Here is a 22,222-nt window from a genome sequence, read left to right as displayed (position 1 = left end):
AAATACAAGTCCTTACTCAAGACTGAGGTGCAGAATTGAAGCCCGTGAAGCCAGACATATGCACATATAATGGCTGTGATGTGTTCAAAGATGGGCAGGAATTTCAAAAATATATGGCATCTGAACTGTATTTACATTATTCTAGCTAACTGTACAACTGCTGCAGCTAATGGTATAAGTATTGTAACTACTGTAAAATAATTTTAGTTCATACTTGCCTCACAACAGCAATAAATAATAGCTATTATATATTCTGTATAAAAGTTATTACTGCTTTTCCCTCAATTTCTAAATGAAGTTTACTACTAACCATAGTTATTTTCATGTTTCAAGTATAACATTAAATACTCAAAACAGAAACCACTCACAGATACAGACAAATAGGTGCTTGGAACAATGTTTTCAGTAGTTTTCAAAGGATTCAGTTTGCACAAAACCAGAAGGTCAACTGTGATCTATAAAGTGAAATATTTGGCTTCTACTAACCTGCTTTAGCAGAAATGATTGATCCCCAGCAGAAATGTCAATGTTTCTCAAGTACAGGATGAATAAATGATGATATGAGTATATCATTATCTCAGCAAAATATAACAATATTATGACGCACAACTGCACAATTTAAATTCTACTTAATACAGAAAAAATATCAGGATGATTTTACTTCCCTGTCTGTCCCAGAAGAATGAGTTATATAAAATGAGATCTGATTATTTGTCTCTTCTTGCCTTAAAATTAACTACAGCCTTTGGAACAGTTGTCAATTTGTATCACCAGCACACCCACGCATGATAAACCAGGAGTTTTACCTTGCTTTTCTTAGATAATAAGGGCAGCTTCATGTTTATACCTATGTTTCTAAAAGAAAGGAATTTGTATACATTTGAATAGCCTGACAAGATCTGAAAAAATCCACTGATCCTGCTCCTACCTTAATTTGAAAAACCTGAATTTGTTTTTCATATTCTGAGTAGCATATATCATTTGGAATCAGATGTACAACTGAGAACTTACATTGGGCAAAAAAAAAAAAAAATCTAACAAAATTTGGGGAGCAAATTAAAAAAAAAAATTACTGTGAAAGCCCTTTTCTGGATAGCAATGTAACTATTTAGCTTTGTGTTAACTTTCTATGCTGATATACTTGAAGCAAGGTTTGTAGACTGAAATAGTTTTTTCTATTCGATTATCTAACAAAGTTGGGAAAGTGAGGGCACAAACATTACAAACATTTCAGGTCTTGTGGAAACACCTTACAAACATGAAAGCTTCTCAACATGTATTCTCAACACAACATAATTAATACTACATTTCATTCTACAAAACCTCAGATCTTCCAAAAATGTTAAGTACAAAATATTTGCAAGAGGATGATATAATTTGTTTCTTTAAATGACGTCAATTGATGTCATATTATTATGACTTAGACTGTTTGTTTCCTAAGACTCACGCTAAAGTGGTGACTATGAAACAAATGGTATACCTTTATTGCCACGCAGCTCATTTCTAATTGCCACTTTCATCTGCTGAAATTCTTGTAACTTTATATCTTCTTCTGTTAGCAGATACCGCTTCCCTGCCATAAGAAAAAAAAAGAGGAAGGTCAAGTTTTACATTACACTGTGTGATTTAATAGTATGGAACCTAGCACATATGAATTACGGACAACTGTGCGATGCCAGACCATTGGGATGGGACACTAAAAAACAGACTGCAAAAACCGCAGTTACTCACATCAGCAACAAAACTACCCAAATAATATGTCACAGCTTCCCAGAGCTAATACGTACAAGGACGAAGAAGTATCTAGTTATTGGATGTGCAAAAGAAAAACTAGAGGCTACATTCCTCTCCACTAAGACAAGGTACAAGAAGATTCTGCACAAAATTCCTGCTCCCTCCTTTACATTTTTATAAGGATTTGTCTTGTTTTCCTTTGTTTTCCACATTCACTAGTGTCACAACTTGTTTACCCCACAAGTGCTGGCCTTGCTACTATAAAATGAAACATTCTGGAAGCTCCAAATGCAGCAGGAAGTCACAAAAAGCTTTTTTATTTATTATTTATAAAAACAACAAGTGTTTTATTTGGATTATTTGGAGACCCAGTAATGTTCTGCTGCTGTACAGACGTCAGAGGTAAGACAGTCACTAAGTCTAGAATGTCAAAATTAACTTTGGGGGCTGACTTTAAGTGTACTGTGTTGCAAGCTGCTTTGAAACAAGCATCATGCAAAAACTATTTGACAAGTTTTTGCTGTCACAAAAACAGGTGTCCAGAGGATTTTCATTTGCAACTACTGACTTAGTAACAGAGAGTCACAATAACAGGTTACACTGTTACAATGTAATATTTTAAGGTTTTGGCTTGTAAGGAATTATTCTAACCATGAAATCACAAGAGAAGTACTGAACTGAGTTAGGTTGTTTATTATTATATTCTGCATATCCCTAGGAAAATGTAACTGGCCATGTAAATAAAAACACTTGTTTTCTAAGCAAGTGAACCACAATAATGACACGCCTCGTAAAACCTGAAGAAAAAAATCCATTAAATGGCACATTTATCCATTAAATTTAATTTAAACAGTTCCAATGGGTAAACAAATACATTTTATTCAGCATGAAATTGACCTGCATTACACTGCCATTTCCTTCCCACAGACCTCTGTTGGTCTAGCACTGAAAGACCATTCTTGTCATGGGCCTCTCCAAAGCTGGTGCAGAAATCATGCTGGTGCCTGGGGTAGGACTAGTGCACCACATATCATGGACAATCAGTTGTCAGTGTCAATAGAGAGATTAGGGCAGCAGAATTTTATTTTTCTTGAATTCAATTTGCTGAATTGTACTGTTTCCTTAGACACATACTATACAGTGTTACAGAAACATTTCAAAACCAAAGGGACCACCAAGGAAAAAAGAGGGAGACGGATAGGAGAGCTGTCATGGGCAGGTGGTGCAGACTATCCCAGAGAACTCAACCAACCAAACTGCTTAGCATCAGGCACATTGCAACCCTCTACATGGCCAGTCCCTGAAGGGGATGGGCAGAACTCCACTCAAGAGAGAAAGGTCTCCATGTCTCTGAGGGGTATAACAGAGGTGTAACCTGAGCAAGACTTTCAGCACTGCTGGCACAGCAGGACAGGAGACCAACCTAGGCTGGGGAGCTCGCTGCCATACACCTCTTTTCCATGCACCCCTTTTTCCTTATCTCTGAATCCCAGGGTCTGGATAAGGCTGTCACCCTCCCAGAATAAATACACATTTATGAAGCTGCATGTTTATCTGTTTGTTTGTTTGTTTTTAATGTCATATCCTGACAGTAGCAAGCAGGGGATACGCTGACTAACACTGACCTCTGGGGTGACCTTATCGCAGCCTTTCAGCGGGGCCTGCAACAGAGCTGGAGTGGAAGGTGCACAGGACCCTGTAGTGCTAGGACACGTGGGAATGGCCTTCGACTGGAGTCAGAGGCTTTGATTAGAGAACAGGTTTATGTAAGACATGAAGAAGAAATTCTTTACTGGGAGGGTGGTGAGACAGTGAAATAAGTTGCTCAGAGAAGTTGTGTATCTAGCCTTCCCGGACATGCTCAGGGCCAGGCTGGATGGGGCTCTGAGCAACGTGGTCTAGTGGAAGGTGTCCCCACGGCACGGGGTTCGCAGTGGATGACAATTAAGGTCCCTTCCAAGCCACGCCACTATGTGATTGCTGCACCGATTCTGTGACGCCGTCACTCCCCGGCGTGCACCTCCGCCGCGCCAGCTCGGCCTGTCCACCGCAGCACAATCCGCGGCGCTCCCCGCCACAACAGCCCGCGCCGAGCGGGGCACCCGCGCAGGAACTACAGCTCCCGTCAGGCACACAGCTGGCGGCGGTGGGCGGGCCTGCCGGGAGTTGCAGTACTTCGGTAGCTCCGCAGTCAGCGGGCAGCCCCGCGCCCCAGCCGGGCATCCCGGCGCCCACCCCCGCCGCACAAGCCGCGGTACCTGCGGGCGCGCAGCCCCAGCCGCCCGAGGCAGGCGGGCAGATCGCTGAGCGCCGCGCCGCCTCCCGCGCCGCCCGCCCGGAGCCGCCCGCCAGCACCGCCGCCATCTCCCGGCCGAGACTGCGGGGCGGGGCGTTCGGAGCCCCCCCCTCCACCCGCTCCGCCGCCCGCCTCCTCCGGCCTCGGCGCCATGGCCGCCCCCATGCTCCGGCGCGCTGTGCTCTGCTGCGGGAGCGCCCTCGGCGCGGCCCCAGGTCGGTGCTGGCGGGGCGGGGGGCGCGGCGCTGGCCGTCGTGGTTGTCGCCGGCTGCGGTGGGGAGCATGAGCAGGGATGGGGTGTTGCGTACGGACTTCACACATCTTTCCCTCTTCATCTCCTTCTATGTGCATGTGTGGAATTGGAGATTGCTCAGAAGACGTTTAATGGCTAGTGTGTAGTGCAGGAGACTGTTCGCAATTTATTTTTTTTAAATAGATAATTCCCCGAGCCGATTTCATAGCTCGACATGGTAGGACCTGTCTTTTTTAGGATAGGGCAAGCCACGCGGAATTGTACGCGAGGCCGCCAAACCCGCGGCAGTGCGTGTTTAGGAAAACTGGTATCGGCGGTGACAGGGGCGCCACCAAGGCTGGTGCTTTGGAAAGGCCAAAGACCTGACCTTTGGGAAGAAGTGAGCCCAATCGGGATGGTGCAGTGTGCTGGCGGTGGCTGCCTGCTGCGCTTTCCGCCCTCGCCGAGCACGTGTTTCTCTGCGCCGCGCCCTGGGAGCTGGAGACGCGCGGCCCGGCCGGGCCCCGGCTCTGGGCCTGGCCTCGGGGCCCCGCAGCGCAGCGCTCTCACTCGCGGGACTGTGCTGCGGAAAGGCCCTGGAAAGCCTCGTGCTTGCTACTGGCATCCCTAGCTGTGAATGAACGACTGACTGACTGACTGACTGACTGACTTTGTGTTTATGCTGAAGGAAAAAACCGACAATAAAAGACCCAAAACCCGCCACACAAACCTCCCCGAATCTTCTGTGTGTCTCTTTTATCAACATAAGGAAAAAGACTGCTAAAAGAAGCACCACCAACCAACCAACCAACTGGAAATACCTTTTTATTATTATTTTCTCACTGTTTGGTCAAGTGTTGTACATAATTTTGAAGTCTGACTGGAATTCTGTGTTTTGAATCTTTCTCATGATGGTTTCATGGGGTGTTCAGTGCAGGATGTGTGGGTATAGTTGCATGTCAGAAGAGTGATAAGAAGGAAAAATTGTTTCACAACCAAAATGAAACTTTTAGTGCTAGCAGATGGTATTTAGATAAAGGCTTTGAAGTAGTTGCTAAGACTTCTGTGTAGTGTTGTACTATCTATTTTAAAAATATTCTTATTTCATAATGTTAATTCCTATGACCTTCTGCACGTATTTCTGTATCTTCCTTTAACAAGTTTTATCCAGGTGTTCCTCATGCATTTTCAAGACCTCATCATCTATGACCGATTCACAAAATCTTCCAGCTGAAGCATTTTCTGTTTTGTTTCAAAAGCTAGCACAGCATCTTGAGCAGTTTTTGTGGTACATAGAGTGTTTGGAAAAAGCTCTTAAAAATATTTCAGTGAGTCTGCAGTTCATAGGAGATGGAAGAGTGGCGATTAAAAAAATGAAAGTATTTTCAGTGAGATATGCCTTTATAGGTGGAAATAACCATTCAGTGAAAACAGGGAAGCATGCTTGCATGGGTTTGTTGTTTTTTTTTTTTCCTTGTGTTTTTGACCTACATTTAGCTAATTGCTAACATTTGATGAGAAAGGTCTGTGTGCACAGAGAAGTTGCTTTTATGTTGAGGGTTTTTTCTACCTTTACAAGTTTGTTATTTTCTTAAATCTGGAGTTTAGGTTTGGAAATACATGTTCCACACTGGGGAAAAAACCTCTTGGGGGAAGCTTTTCAGTTTTCAACTAGTACAGTATAATAGTTGATCCACATATAAAGAATCTGAATTGTTACATTAGTACTTACTGACATAAAGACAGTTCAGTGCATTCCACTTGGCAAATATAACACAAGAAGGTGGTACCTAATAAAATTTTTCTGTAGAGCTATGCAAGCAACCTAGCTTACATGGTATTTTCTCTCTTCATTAGGTCGAAGATCTCTTCTTTCTTCAGCCTATGTGGATAGCTCAAAATGGGAAAAGAGAAAAAAAGAGGAGCATAGCCTGGGTGAGAAAAGTTTGTTTCTTGTCTCCACTTTGTCTAATTGCAACTCGAGCTCATTTTTGGTTACCTTACCACATGTAAGTCCTTCAAAATAAAAAAGAGTATGAAACAATATGCTTCTGAGCTTCTATGTCAAAAAGCACTCAACATGTTAAAAATGTATCATATGTATTCAGAGTCATGGTGCAGAAACAAGTTAGAATTTGCCTGTTTACTTAATGTTCAGTTTCTACAAGCTGATTTTTTTCTTTCACAAAATCCAGAGTGTATGACTGTCTCTGACTGATGTCTTCATTGACATTGTTTTAACAGTACTGCAGTGTGAAAAAAAAGCTATTCTTTAAGTATTACAGGACAATCATATTTAAAGAAGTTTTTTAAAGAGGAAATTTTCCTTGGTGTTTTGCAGTTTCTTCTTGAATTATAGATTTTTTTTTTTTTAAGAAGAGGGGGGAATAAAGCTAAACTTTTTATTTTCAACAAGTTATTTAAACTTTATCTGTGCATGGTACTGAGATCTGCTGTGCAAATTTTATAGCTAAATTATTTGTCTAGATTACGTTTGAAATGACATTCCACTATCCTTCTGATGACTACTTTTAAGACAAAGCATCTTGCAGAGCATTTTTCCATGCTAAAGATGGATTTTTTTTTATTTTATTTTGTACCACAGGTGTTTTGGAGACGCTGTAATTCATAGTCTATTTTCATTACTGGGCCCCAGAACTGTGGTTGTTATTTGCTGCACAGATTATGAGGCTTTAAGAAGAATCATCAGCTGAAATTTGGGAGCTTTTGTCAGGCAGGAGGACAGACAAAATAATCAGACTTTTTTTAATGCACTAATATGTTTCTTTTATTTGCCTGTGAACATTTAGGTGGGAATTAGGTTCTACATGGGAAACACCCAGTGGGTCCTTATGTATGTAGCTTGAATCCTGCAGAGACTATTAATACCTTGTTAGACTTTGCTGTCAGTTGGACTGCTTGTGCCATGTATTTTGGGCTGGAGCCACAGATTTGTGCCATGGGATGCATTTGACCTAGTCACACCTCCAGGTGAAAATGGGTTCTTATTTTGGCAAGTGTCATAGCCAGTAGAAATCCACTGTAGAAAAAAAATGTTGTGCTGATACAGTCCATGTTTGGCTTTCTCCAAGCCTGGCAAGACCTTCTGTGTCTGTTTGGCAGGCACAGTTCTTGCTGCTCCTCTGCTGATGGTCTTGAGCCAAAGCAGATGTCTGTTCCCTGATTTTTAAAGAACTGCTTTGCATTTTCATTTTGTGTTCGCAGAAAAGAGAAAACAAGTTAGCACAGTGTCAGCTGTATTAGCATTTTCAGAGAGGAGACAGCCCTGCAGACGTCTGCTCTGTAGCTGTCAATTGTCTGGTTGCACATATAGTCTTATCTGTACTAACTGGTGATTATAGCTAGAGTGAGTTCCTTGTGTTGAGGAAATGCTCTGTTGCGTCTGTGTTTCAAACGTTGTTTTAGAACTGTTGTCACGCAAAGCTATGTTTAAGGGCAAAAGAAGTATTTTTTGATTTAAAGTCAGTCACCTCATTTCTGTTCTGAGGTGATATGTTATCCCAGATACAAACTCATTTACTTACACGTGTGCATGTAAGAGGTGCTTTATTGTCTTCACTTCAACCTCAGTTTAGAATCCAGGTATGAATGAGTTTAACAAACTTCACTATTCAAAAATATATGGGAAAGAGCAAGATGGTATTTTGTGTTCCAAAATGCTTTTGTTCAAGAAGATAGGAATTGAAAATGTGTTAATTTGGAATTTGCAAATTGCTTGTTGGTAGGAAGATGGCTGCCTAGAAGTAATTTCGATTCCATTTAATAAAAATGAAGTACAAAGAAAACCGGAATCCCAGGGGATTGCAGAATCCAGGTGAGATAGGAAATTTTTTATTTTTCTTAGAAAGATTCACAGTACCTAAATTGGCTCATCTGCAACACCAGGTGGCGGTGCTACCCTTACAGACATGAATAATTTCCATTCAAAGCCTTGTTCAGTACAAAGCCATTGAGCTGCTGTTCTTTCCAGTTATGTGGAAATAGAGATAAATGTGGAACAAATAAATTTATTAGGCAAAATACTTGCCTCGGCCTTTATATTTCAGTTGAGTCTTTAAAATAAAACAAAGTTTTCTTTATAACACCAGTTAGCCTGTGAATTAGGGTATTAGCTCTGCCCATCACTCTCAGGACAGGTAAACTTTGCATTTCAGTTTTATTGTCATTTCCCACCACTGGGTCAGACCTCTGTCTTGAATCAACCATTTCTAAGAATACAAGGGTGTAAGCAGAATAAAAGTGACCTTACATGGTGGCCAAATGTGCCCCATATTGATAATGTGCTGCTTGTTGATGTGGCTACATTCTGTGGATAGGTACACACTGTGAATCAAACTGAAATGACGATGATTTCCTAGGTCACCAAGCTAGTATTAGAAGTCATAACCACTGACTTGGAAGGTGAGGGTCAGTATTTGCTGAGTCATATCCTGAACCACCCTGTTGCAGGCAACAAGGTAGTGAGTTTCTGTGGACAAATGAAAATAAAAGTGGACATGATATCTCATGTACCAGTGTTATAGAGACCTCTGTGAAGTCACGGCCTGAAATTAAATGACCTAATCTTTACGGTTTGTGTCTTTAATTTCACTAATTTTTGAACATTACTCTAAAAATAATACATTTTTAGAGAAATTAAATTTATGGAGTTAATCTTGTAGAAATGTATTTTTTAGGCAGCATATATGAGAGACTGTATAGACTAGTGGTTTTTTTGATGAGTCAGACAAAAGCATTTGCAGTATGTGTCTGTTAAAATGGACATAGAATTCTGATTTGGCCATTAAAATATTGGCTTGGTTTATACACAATGGAAGCACTCAGGTTTTACTGCCAACAATGCTAGGAGATTTGGGCATTCACATGCTTGCATTCTAGTACTGCTGTCAGGATGCTTTAAGAAGAAACTTCAGTCTTGATTATTGAATAGCAACTTATGGAGCAAACTTGATTTACAAAAGGTGGCTGAATTATTTCAGATTATGAATTGGTGAAAATTTTTAGGTGTACTTCACAGAAAACAAGCTAGGAAATAATTACTAATTGCAATTAATTCCTGTAATAATACTGCTGCAGAAACCTCAACTTGTCTGAAAACAAAGCTAAATTTTCCATTATCTTCATTTGTCTGCTATTATTTTAGATTTAATCAGCCCATTTTGCTGTGACTCTTACACTGGAGATGATAGATAAGTGTTTAATGTTTATATGGAGTTCATAGGTAAATGCTTTCCATATTGTAAATCTGATGGAGAATTTCAGCTTTGTAGGCAGCAATAAAGGTCAGTCATTAAAATTCTATGTGCGAAATCTCTTGGAGGATGCTGTTGTATAATGGCCAGCAGTGTTGTGGTCTTGTATTCATGGCATTGTATTAATTTGGTTTATACTCTGCTAAAGTAGTCAGTGTTTTCTAGAGCAGGCTCTTCATCTTCATGAGCACCTAGACAGAAGAAATGCCAAGCTCAGGGATTGAGTGTGGCCCAGAGTGGTCATAGGGATCACCTTCTAGCTTTGGGAGGGTATGCATAACAAAAACAGTTCTGGAATAGATAAATGAACTCTGAGTCTCAGGTCCACATTGCTGTATCATCAAAGATACCAGATTTTGAAGGAAACTTTTCTTTCCATCTGTCTCAAAATGAAGATTAAGAGTGGTGGATGACAGTTGACTTCATTTAGGCAAGGACCTACCTGGTGCTTTGATCTGGATAAACTGAGCTGGTCACAGCATCCCTTCTCTCTAAATTCTAGCACTACTGGGAATGCTCCCTGTGCCTTTACCCATGTGCTTCATCATGAACTTTGTGACTTCTGCAGAGATGAGTAATACAGTGTCAAAGGCACTTATAGACACTTCTTGTAAGGATATTCCCATATAAATTTCTTTACCATTAAAAAATTGCTTTTTTTTTTTAGTGGTTATGTTATAGCATGGCCTTGATATCCCACATCACTTCAGCATCTTGTACAGTCTTTTGTAGGATCTGGTACTGGCCTTACCAACTTTGCCACAAATTTCTCATTGCTTTCATGGTCATGGGAAGTTTGCTGTTCCTCAGCCAGAAGATAAATGCTCATTTTATGTTTTGAAGAACGCCTCAAGAGGAAAGCTGTTAAGTAAACAAGGAATACTGCTATGTGGCAGACAACAGCGTTGTACAGACTTGGAGTCAACTGTTTTATTCCAAGTCAGGGCTCTGTCATTTTACTGAAAACTTCATCCATATGCTGTAATTTGACAGATTACCTATAATGAATGTCATTTGTTCTGTTAAAATCGTACCCTCCAGTGTTCACTGTGGTACAGGAGTTTTAAAAGTAATAAATAGGGATATCACTTGTTTTGTGCACAGCATCCCTTGGAGACAGAGCATGTTACTGATGCAGTGCTATTTCCTGCCCCTGACAACTTTGCAAGAGTAGAAGGGTTAGTCCGTTCTGATGTAGTGCTGCAATTTCTGCTTATCTCACGTTTCACTGACAGGTGTGGAGGTAGGTTAACCTTTTTGGAAAATTAATTGTAAAACAAGCCAGCCCATCAGCTGGCCAAGGATGGCCAGCGGGCTTTACTGAGGGGTGTCAGAGGAGTGACTCACTGAGTAACAGTTGCAAAGGAGGAAGCAAATTCGAAATGTTGCAGTGGGAATGTTTTAGATTTCTGGTCCTCAAGATGGAGGAGAATAGCAACAAAGAGTATGGTTTAAGTCTCTAAAGCTTATAGATTTGATATTGTCAGTTCATGGTCAAACAATGACATTAAGCATATCTTGAGCAGCCTACTCTTTCTGAATAATGTTTATTTTCCAGGAACAGTACAGAGCTAAAACTCCAAATTAATTTAGCTTCCAATTAATTCATTAAATGCAATGGCTGGCTGCCTGCTCGACAGTCAGAAGTTTAAGTTCCTGCATGGTCAGATTAATATTGTTATATGACCACTGAAGCAGAATGCTATAAAGCTACTTAGTTACAGGCGCAGTGCCCCATTTGGTTGACAGGATTTCTTTGGATTGCTGTGTGTGATTGTAAGGTTTATCAGTATGGTACTATATGTTTCTGTGTCTCATTGTTTTACTGTAAAATAAAAATCCATGCCTAAAGCACTGTCCAGCATATGCTAGGCTTGAAAGCAAATGGGAATTTTAAGGACACCTGCTAATTTTTTGTTTTAGATGATTTATATTAGTTATACTAATTTTATCCAGCACTTTATAGAGTAGGTTTTTTCACTCTTTTTTGTCTAGTAAGTTAGGATCATCATGTTGAGAATTTTCTCATGCATTATTTTCTGTTAAAGTGTTCAACAATATTTGAAAGTACTGTTTTCATACAATTTTAGAATGGAAATGTTAAGAACCTGGAATTTGATTTCATGGACAGGTTCTATTCTAAGTTATATGATGGCTCTGCAGATTTTCCTCTTATGCCAGTTGATTAAACACATGCTTTTTCTGCTTTCTCCAGCTGACTTAGCCCACTTAATGGACAGAACCTATGAAAGAAAACTGCCTGTCAGCTCTTTAACAGTAGCCCGGGTAAGGAGATAAATTCCAATCATAAACTGGTAGAAGTACTGTGGAATGCTTGTGTAGTGAAGTGAGCTGAGAGGTGATAAATGATACCACCTCTGTTAGGAGTTCCAGGATCATAAATGTCTTGTTATACTATTAAATTGCGGTATAAAGCTGTTTTATTGAGACTTTGTACTCATTAGTTAGTATCCAGATCATAGAGTCTTCAAAACATATTATTTTCCTCAGTAAAATTGGGCCTCACTGTTACTGGGTTGTGTATTTCCCTGATATGTGTTTCCTGCCTTCCTATAGTTTCTTTGTGAGAGCTTTAAAACCTCTTCAGGCACTGCATGAGAGCCCAGGCTGCTAAGGGAATGCATTGCATTAGTACACTGCACTGTCTGTCTCCTTCCAGTTCCTGGCTTCTTTCAGAGTGAGGCAGAGGTGGACATATTTTGCTTTTATAGCTTGCTTTCACTGCAGCAGACTGAGGCAGAGCAAATTGCTGGGTTAAGCAAAGCCATTATTTTTACTGGGAACAGTAACCAATTCCATCCTCTGGATGGGTTAATCTGGAAAAGGGGAGGAAAAGCAGAGAGATGTGTGTTTTTAAATTCCCCGTGTAAATGAGTGTTTGTAATGAAGAAGGAGAATAAATAAGTAGTTGGTTTAAAAAGAAAACAAGAAACTAATTTCAGTTTTCAAAATTATCCAGAGAAGCTGAGTTATCTCAGTAATACCACTAATTAGGATAATTTGCACTACTAACTGAGGAGTCACAGAACACTTTGTTCAGTTACAAGAGCAAGCATTTAAACAGATTAAGCATTCTTCACCATTGCTTCTGAGACAGTGTCCATGAGGGAAATGGGTGTTCCTCTCCTTTTTATGAATCAGATTTATTCTTTTTCCTGCTTTGGGCTGACCTCCCTGGAGAAGTGGCTGTTTCCCAAACAGCCCCACTTTCCATTACCTGAAGCTGACATCAGATTCTTATTTTCCGGAATGTGGGTAATGTTGGGAATTGGTTACATGACAAAGGTCACGTAGACATGCTCTGGATAGCTGAGAATTGGAAAAGTACTGGCCCAGCTAATCTGGGCCCTGCACCTGCAAGGCCGCAGTGGCCTTGGGTATAGCTGTAGTCTGATAACAAGATGATGTAGCCGAGAGCAGAGCATGAGAAAAGGGAGATGTAAGCTGTAAAGAATGAAGAAGTAAGAATAACCAATAGACTGCTTAGCTTACAGAATATGCATGAGCTTATTACATGTTGTGCTTAAATGTCTGATGCTCTAATCAATAAACGAAGCTTGCCGATTCTCACATTGAGATGACCCGAGCTTCCTGCACTGTGACAAATGGCGCCTCGAACAGAGACCCTAAAAGAGGGGGGAGGCGAAAGGGCTGGTGCTCCGCGCCTTGAACAAGGACCCTAGAGAGGGGGGTTGGCAAAAGAGCTGGTGGTCTCCGTGCCCCGAGCGACCCTACAGAGGAGTCTCGGCTTGAACCTGTTGGCCACGGTCCAGTGCAGTATCCGTGTCGGTCCCGAAGCAGCACGGGAGGCAAAGAGCTAGTACTCCGGCCCCGAGCGACCCTAGAGAAGAGTCTCGGCCGATGAACGCCGCCGACGTCTTGGAAGAGCTGCAACAGCGCTGACGTTTAAATTGAAAGGTATGAAAAGACAAGCGGCGTATGATTTTTTTTTTTTTTAATGCTTTTTAGAAAAGTGGGGACTAAAAAGTATTGACCTGGGAAAAGAACTCCCAAGATTGCTTGCATATAGACTGCAAGCTGCAACGTAACCAAACAAGAGTTAAAGAGCCTGTTACAGCAAGCAAAGAAACAGTGAGATCTTTATTAATTGGACATGAGACTAACTTTACAACTTGGTAAGCAGCGGCGAGGTAAAAGTAACATCTAGCTCCCCCGCTGGGAGCAGAAACTGCTGCAGCCACTTTGTGCCTTTTTTTCCTTCTGCATCGCAGCTGGCAATTGCATCCACAGCGATGCCGGTGGGAGTCGACCCTGTATTACCCGTGCAGACCCCTCCCGTGGCCGCCTCCCCAGCAGAGCCCGTGAGAGCTCCGGCCGCGGCTGTCCTGCCATCTCCCGTGTCGGCTCCACCAGCAGCTGTCTGCGCCTGCGCTGCAGCTTTCGGCACCCGGAAAGGACGCGGCTGCCGTCCCCAACCCGGCAAGAGATGCATTTCCTTCAGCTTTGCAGCCCCCACTGACTCCCGCGGCGACCCCGCCTTCGCCCGCCGCGCCGGTAAAGAAGATTGGAGTCGACAATAGCGACCACCAAGCGGAACCGTCTTCGGAGCCGCCCCTCTGCCCCCAGCAGTAGCTGCCAGCGCCTGCGATCAGCCGAGATTCCCTCCCAAACTTTTCGAACTGTCCCGAGACTGCCCCTGCGGGGACGGCTGAGACGGGGGGGAAGACGAGGAGGAGGAGGGGGAGGGGGGGGGGGGGACGACGCCATCCTGCCCCTGCGGTGCAGCAAGGGCCTGTGTAAAAACTCAGCGTTTTTCGCAAGCCGATTCGAGTCTAGTTTAGAAGTTGCCGTTAAAGTTTAAAATACTTAAATTCCCCGCTCGCCCCAGCGGCGTAAAGAAAGTAACTCCTAAAAGTTTTGCCTCTGTTCCCCAGCCCGGGGGGGGGTGTGAGAGTAGTACCAAGGAGCTGTAAATTAACCCTGTGAGTACACCAAAGGGAAGTGCATAACTATAAAGAATCTAAAAGCCTGTGTTCTATAGACCTTTTTAACCATTCGCAGTCTATTTACTCCCAGCTCTCTGAGTTGCAGAGGTTAACTAGAAACTTACAAGTAAAATTAAGCTTTAGTGTTGATAGATAGCTCAAAACTTTAGGCCTAAGATTATAGCTATGTTTTATTGTTAAAGCTAGTATTATAGTAAACATTATAGCTTTGTTAATAGTATTAGTTTTGCTTTGTTTTTGCATGTGCTTATAAAAATGTAAAAAATAATATTTACTGCATTTAATCAAATATTGCTTGTGCAAAAAGAAAACAGGGGAATTGTTGGGAATTGGTTACATGACAAAGGTCACGTAGACATGCTCTGGATAGCTGAGAATTGGAAAAGTACTGGCCCAGCTAATCTGGGCCCTGCACCTGCAAGGCCGCAGTGGCCTTGGGTATAGCTGTAGTCTGATAACAAGATGATGTAGCCGAGAGCAGAGCATGAGAAAAGGGAGATGTAAGTTGTAAAGAATGAAGAAGTAAGAATAACCAATAGACTGCTTAGCTTACAGAATATGCATGAGCTTATTACATGTTGTGCTTAAATGTCTGATGCTCTAATCAATAAACGAAACTTGCTGATTCTCACATTGAGATGACCCGAGCTTCCTGCACTGTGACAGGTAAAGCACACATGAATGCTATGGCCATGCTCAGAAGATGAGATCTCTATGTATACATCATGTAAAGAGAATGAAGGAATGGGAGACCAAATTTCAGTCAGCTGAATTATTGTTTTTAGATTAGGCTTAGGGCAAAGAGAAGTACTGGCCTTGAGAGCAAGTTTGTTTATTCTGAGCTAAAGGTATTATATTATAAAGATGCCATAGTGTTCCAACACTTTTAAACTTTATGTTTGTAAAATGTACAGGAAAACAGGATTCACTGTTACCATAAGACAAACTTATGGTGGTTGAAAACTTGGCTTCTGTCTAAGTAATTGGTAGCACTGGGAGTTCTGGAAGAAGAGAGTATTGTAAATGAGAAGACAATTGTGCTGTACAGCATGGGAGAGTAATTTTTTTCTTACCATTGTTTATAAGTATAGTGAAATACAAAATTTTGCTGTCCCTGTGCCTCAGAATATATACTATGTATAGGCACAACAGGCAAACTATAGGGAAAATAATTTTTTTTGGAAAAGTGATGAGGGTTGTCAGAACTCTCTCAAAATTGTGGCAAAAAAATGTAAGGAACTGAATATATGCTTAAAATAAAGAGCAAAAGATTTAAAGGAACAGCAAAAGTACAGGATATTGAGCTATAGGTGTTTAATCCTCTGATGGTTTTCAAGATACATAAGGTTTCTCAGAATTAAGGAAGGAAGTTGTCTCAGTTTAAAAAGATTTGAGTTTTAGCACTCTAGAAGAAACCAGAATTAAGAGTGAGCAGAAATGTGAAGAATTCCAGTACTGTCAGATAGCTAAATGTGCCAGACAAATGTATTTTGTTTTTTGTTATTCTAATATGCTTCATGTGAGTGCTCCTTTTTTAAGCTTTTATTTCTTATTTTTAATCAGTTTGTTGACAACATTTCTTCACGAGAAGAGGTGGATCAAGCTGAATACTACCTTTACAAGTAAGCATCTTTTCCCCTCCAGATGAGCTTTGAGTCGTACGAGTAAATACCATGAAGTCCTTTGAAGACTGACTCTTTCCAGCTTCTTGGCTTTTGATTTCTCTGTTGCAAAGTATGTGCATCTTCTTGTCTTACAACTCACAGCCAAGGGCTTTCTTGCCAACTTGTCCATGGTTTTGGCTGCCCTTCTCTGGACCTCTGGCATTGTCTCCTGTCAAGCATGTTAGTCTGAGATACTGAGATAACAGCTAATGCAACCTGCAGCTTTGGTTTATGTTAGAGATGCTGAAAATATAAGTTGTCCTGTTTGTTCACAGTTTTTCCTTCTAATACTTTTTTTTTGTTCTCTGAATCATTGTTTATCTGAATTGGCTACATGATATTTGGATGTCTAAGTGTAGGACTCAAGGAAGCTTGTTTCCTTAGAACGAAAATGGGCATCCTGTGGTAATGATCAAGTCAAGGTGAATGAAATATATCATCCCCTTAGTACTCGTATGTTTCCCAGATAAGCTGTGTAGTTCACTTTATGCATGGGTTGTTACATTTTTTTGACAACTTTTTTTGTGTTGATTGAAGTGTATGGGTTTTCTAGTAGTGTCAGGTTGAATGCTTGCTTGCTTTAAGTCAATACCTCTTAATATTGACTTTAAGAGGGTAACAATTATTGCTGATCACTAAAATAAATTTTAAGACAGTTGCACACACATTTTGAGAACTAAGTTTTGTGATGGAAAAAGTAACATGTCCTGCCAAAGCACATGAGAGAGCATCCTTACAAATAATGTCAGGTTGTTATTTATAAATAATAATGATTGGGGTTTTTTAGTTAAGGTGTACTCTGGATAGCTGGCATAAGTGTATACACAGTTTTAAGTAAGTGACTGCATTAGACTGATTCTGTTCTGCTACTGGGACAGTATCTGAACCTTAGAACTTCGAGATAGAAACAACAGAAATGGGTTAATACTAGCAATATCCTGTAGTTAAGAAATAAAAAGTAGGAAGAATCACTCACAGAGGGCAGGTTAGTGGTGTTTTCGTTCCTTTTGATCAAGATTTCACTGGTCTTATCAGAATCTGTAGTCAGAAATCAGTTTTCCATCTTGCAACAGCAGAGATGAAAACAGAAGAAAGTAAAGCCAGTTTAATGCAAGCCCTCTAGTACCTTTTAGTAGCATTCTTGAATGTGTTATATTATGCTGCATGTCCTTACTTCCTCTCTGATGGATCAGGCCCTCTAGGGTCAGGGATTTCAAGAGACCTTTGACTTCCCTGACATACAAAGGAAAGGTAGTTTTAATTGCTAAGTCTCAAAATGGTACAGATAAAATCCAGATTGTGAGGTGTCTGTAATGTATCTTACAGATTCATTCTTTTTGAAAGAAGAGGTTCAGAAAGAGTGACAAAAACTTAGAAACATAAAAAATGATCCATAGTAAGAGGGAGAAAATATTATGGGAATCTCTAACATGTAGATATCCTTCTTAGTCTTAATATGTGCTTGGTTAGCACCTCCGGTTTTAACACAGGTTTTCTATCCTTAAGAACAGATTCTAGTAGAGAGAGTTACAGTTCAAAAGCAATCATGGTTATTTAAAATTTTCCTAAGATAGACTTCTACTATGGCTGGTGAAAGTATAGCTGTATGCATATCAAATACAATAATTTGCCATTGATACAGATTTTAGTCGTCCATATGGGAAGAATAGAAAAGTATTGATGTGTCACATGGCTTGTCAGACATGCTCTGGCTGAAATGTTTCTTCTTTGTGTTGATGGTGCTTTGTTTTGGTGTTGCAAAATGCTGTCTTTTGGTGCTATTAGCATCAGCTTTCAAGGAGACTTCATTCCAAACTATTCTCAAAATGGATGTTTATTCAGATAGTGAAACAGCATGTAAAAATCCTAATTATAACAGCATTTTCTCTTTCAAGTGAAAATATGCATTCTAGCTTTAGGATATAGGAGATGTGGGTATTTGCAAGACACTTTAGTTGGTCTTTTGAAATTGTACTTAGGCTGGAGGCAGAATGAAAGACATTTTTAAAAAGATAGGTCTTTGCAGCTGTAAGGATGTTTGACACAGGAAAATGTCCCATGTAAATGGCCACACCATGAAACATAAATGAGGAGTGTAGAGAGAGAAAGTTAAGAAGCAGAGAAGCTTTGACAGGAAATCTCTCTTTTTCTGCCTTAATGGGAAAATTCCAAGTACAATTTTTCTTTTATTTAATGAGAGGAGACTTCTGAACAGGAGAAAAGCAGTATCAGAGAAAAACTGGTTTTATGTCTGTTTTTTACATTTTATGTCTTCTGAGGTACAGAAGTCTATTGCAAACAAGTGTTGTGTACATGGCCTGTACACAACGTACAGTAATGCACAATACATGGTAAGTTGACTGCATGCGCATTTGACTGATCATCATTAATCAGAATACTCCCGAAGTCCTGTGGTTTTCCTCTTAACTGCTTGTAGAGTATAAAGAGAAAAATTTGCTACCTCTCCCTAGTGTTTGGAGCCTCTGGGAACCTGATGGGAAAGGTAATCAGTTCCAAGGCCCCCACAAGGTTGGAAGATGTTCCTAGTACAAAAGGCAAAGAGCCTGTGGGAAGAATCAGAGGGAAGTAATGGCACTTCCATGCTTGCATTGTGGGATTTTCCTGGAGACAGGAGTGACAGATCTTGTAATTGTTAGCTTTGTAGACTGGAGACTTTCCATCTATAATGTGAAGCACAACGTAGTTTCAAAAAGTAGTATTTTGGACCATTACCATAATGCATATTGGATCCCAAAATAAAATATATGTGTTATATTTAGACCTGTTTCAATTTTCTGTCCTTTTAAAGCATAGAATCTCCAGCCATACTGTCTCCACAGAGGATCTTGAGCTCACAGGAATAGCTGTGTGGAAACTGCTATTGTGGTACATGTCAGTAAGATGGTAAAGGCCAGTTTGAGGCATGATGTCATCTTCTTTCAGTGCTCCTCTTTTTGTTCTCTTCTGAATACCTCCCCCCTTCTGTTAACTGTCAGACTTTAAAAAAATCCTTTCATCTCCTAGGATCCCAGCAAAAATTCTCATCAGAATGCAGAGCACTTTCAGCCAGATCAAAGATCTGCAGTTCGTTGTACTTTGTCCTGTCTTACTGAGATGTCACTATTTCACACATCAGGGTGTTTTTCTTATGATTGAAACATTAGCATAATGAAGAAAGGTTTTGTGATGAGGTAACTGCTGATTTTGTATGTAGGTTTTATGCCAACAAAGATTTTTCAATGTGTGTGAAAAGAATGGGTAAAGTTTTTCTTATGTTGAGCCTCCTCAAGAGAATTTTTAATTGCATTAAACCCATGACCCACCATGTAGGAAAAAAGTATACACAATGTCTGGAGAATGTTTTTGTATGTGCGTGTGCTCTACAAATTCTTGCACAATCTGCCTCGAACTTTTTATTACCTTTCTGTTATTGGTAATTTTTTCTGAAAAGACAGAGACTTTTTCTAGAGACTTCAGGATTTATTACTTGGGGTCCATACCTGATTATAATCACAAAATGAGACTATAGAAAATTATTAGAAGTTATTCTCCCACATTCTTATATGTACTATCTTTAATAGAATCATAGAATTGTTTAGGTTGATGGTAGTAAGTTACAGTTTTGAGGCCTGATTTCACCCTTTAAATCATTCTGGGGCTCTGATCTCTGTCCGTATGAAATTGTACTTTTTCCTAATAATACCTGTGTGTCACTGCTCAGGGCAACATTGCATGCAAAATAAGTTCCACCTGCGCTCTCTATTATTTGCATTTCTGTTCTGTGGGTGCAGAAGTTGCACTTTTACTTTCATACCAGTCAAGCAGCTTAGTGTCTGAAAATGTTACTCCTAAGTATTGTTTATAACAAATTTTCACAATGTACCAAAAAAAAATGTATTTCTGAATGATGTTTGTGTGGCATTTATTCATACTAGTATGGTACTTCGTTTCTGTATAGAAATCTATCCATTACCTGTTCCGGCACAAATAGGAGATGTAGACACAATCCTGTAACATACTTAATTCTTCCTTTGAGATGTTTTCGTTCTTTTAAGGCTGTAGGTGAAATCACTGATCAAATCTTGGTTTTCAGTGCCTCCAGAAAAGTATATGGGTTAAAAAAAGCTATAAAAATAAAAGAGTCAGAAATAGCTGCCTGCTATTCAAGTTATGCAGCAGTTATATTTTGAAATGATATTGAGAAGTGGTAGAAGCATCTGAAGAGAAAAATACAATTTGTTGGCATGTTTTCTTGGCATGGTATGTTTTACCAGTTTGGATACCTTCGAAGGCTGAGTGCTCTAAAATAAGTTAATTTGCAAAAGATTTGGGCAGCTTTTCACAAGGTAGGGAGGCACATGGAAGGGAAACACCAGAGATATGTACCTCATTAGAATATTTAATTATTTTCATGTGAATGACAGAAATTTTCATGTGAATGACAGTGTTTAGTGCTGTTCTGCTATAGTTGCCAGTGTGTGATTCTGCTTTATGTGAAGAAATATTGGTCACTATCCAAGCCAGTGCTGTCAGATTTAGGTATTCTGGCTGTAGGGACTCCACTGTGCTTCTGGCTCCAACATTTACTCATTTCTGCACAGAGGGGCGCACGTTCTTACTCTCCCTCTCATCTTTCACAGTTTCTCTGTTTTCTTCATCTGTCTGTGGTTTGTCACAGTCTGAACTGTTGGAATCTTACATTAGTAACTATGTTTCAGAACCAAGAGCCATATTTCAGCAAGCCTTATCCTTGCTGAGATTTCCAAATCCAAATTTCAGTGTGCTCAGTGTAACATGAAGTGCGGGAGAGCCATGTTTTATCTTATTAAAGATAAAACATTGAAGAGCATTCAGAGGGATATGCTTTTCCTGTAATACATGCCCTTTCAGTCATCTGCTTTTCATAGTTCGTCTGTCCTTTTGTATACATAGTTTTCTTTAAACATGGCAGAAACTGGTCAAGAATTTTCTAGGCACTGCATATAAAAGCACAAAAAGTTGGAAAGCTTTTCATCAACACTAATTTTTTAGTTGTATGTTGCCAATGCTAGAAGGATAAGCTTTTTAAAAGCTTTATATTTAAAACAAGAGAAAAAGAAGGATTCTTCTACAAACAGAATGCTGTATCAGTGTTAGGGGTAATCTCTCCTCGTCATCCACAGTATTTCTGGAGTCAATAGATAGATGAAGCCAGTCGGATTCAGAAATTAACAGAAATTACTTGGTCCACACTCCATGTGGATACATTTTTCATTCAATATTGGAAGACAGGCTTTCATTACTATTCTTGGAAGAAAAGAATATAGCAGAATTTCCATATCTTTTACCTGGCATCTTTCTTGCTCAAAGCTTTTTGTCTAGTAGCTTCTATGGGAAATAGTCTAAAGTACAGTGTGACCAGATCTCAACTGTTGCACTGATATATTGAAGGAAAATGGCAATTTTGTCTCAGAGTTTGACCCATGCTCCTCCTTAAAGGTCAATTTTGCTATGTCCAGTGGCATTCCAGAAGTTGTTTAGTAAACCCCTGCATCAGCAAAAAGTCTGTCTTGAGGCAGATATTGCATTATGTTTTAGAAATACTGAAAGTTCAGACAGAGGTTAAATGCGGCCAGAAATGTAGAGAGTGAGCCATTCATATGAACACAAATGGCCAGGACAGATTAAAACCTTTTATAAGATTCAGAATTTAAAACAAGTGCAAGCAAAGATCTGTTCCTTTGCTAGCTTTAGTTAATGACTAATATGACTAATAATTATAAAGCTATACTAGAGAATTAACTCTATCTGGCTTCCCCTGCAAGGAATTCCTGGTTCCACTACAACCCCTGAGCAGCAACAGCAGTCAAAGCCAGTCTCCAATCCCATGAGGCATGATGTCAAAAAGTAAAAAATGTTAATGGTTTTACTGAATTCCTTGTCCTTCAGCTTTCCTAAATAGTGTTTAAAAGTACAGCAATCTTTTCTCTTTTCAGTTATTTTGAGGGTGGCAGCTACCAGCACAAACCCATGAATTTTTATTAGGCTTACAACCA

The 22,222-nt window shown here is 40.2% G+C and overlaps 2 protein-coding genes across 8 annotated transcripts in view; one reads left to right on the top strand and one right to left on the bottom strand.

The window, feature by feature from the left end:
• PTCD2 (pentatricopeptide repeat domain 2) overlaps positions 1 to 4,124 on the bottom strand; it is a 56,072-nt gene extending 51,948 nt beyond the window's left edge. For 5 of the 6 annotated variants that reach the window (XM_059874102.1, XM_059874097.1, XM_059874099.1 and 2 more), the window contains exons 1-2: positions 3,993 to 4,124; positions 1,481 to 1,573 (exon numbers count right to left, since the gene is read on the bottom strand). In XM_059874102.1, the coding sequence (XP_059730085.1) occupies positions 1,481 to 1,573; positions 3,993 to 4,098 (199 nt within the window). In that variant the 5' untranslated portion in view covers positions 4,099 to 4,124. Of the gene's footprint in view, positions 1 to 1,480; positions 1,574 to 3,359; positions 3,486 to 3,992 lie in introns of those variants that run through there. The other variant, XM_059874101.1, reaches the window with a different exon arrangement.
• MRPS27 (mitochondrial ribosomal protein S27) overlaps positions 4,097 to 22,222 on the top strand; it is a 45,160-nt gene continuing 27,034 nt past the window's right edge. Inside the window, exons 1-4 of one of the 2 annotated variants that reach the window (XM_059874095.1) lie at positions 4,097 to 4,245; positions 6,120 to 6,197; positions 11,751 to 11,821; positions 16,087 to 16,145. In XM_059874095.1, the coding sequence (XP_059730078.1) occupies positions 4,182 to 4,245; positions 6,120 to 6,197; positions 11,751 to 11,821; positions 16,087 to 16,145 (272 nt within the window). In that variant the 5' untranslated portion in view covers positions 4,097 to 4,181. Of the gene's footprint in view, positions 4,246 to 6,119; positions 6,198 to 8,010; positions 8,098 to 11,750; positions 11,822 to 16,086; positions 16,146 to 22,222 lie in introns of those variants that run through there. The other variant, XM_059874096.1, reaches the window with a different exon arrangement.

The sequence above is a fragment of the Haemorhous mexicanus genome, chromosome Z, assembly GCF_027477595.1.
Source record: "Haemorhous mexicanus isolate bHaeMex1 chromosome Z, bHaeMex1.pri, whole genome shotgun sequence".
Lineage (NCBI taxonomy): Eukaryota > Metazoa > Chordata > Aves > Passeriformes > Fringillidae > Haemorhous > Haemorhous mexicanus.
The sequence above is the reverse complement of the archived record's forward strand: the minus strand, read 5'-3'. Positions and strand labels throughout refer to the sequence as shown.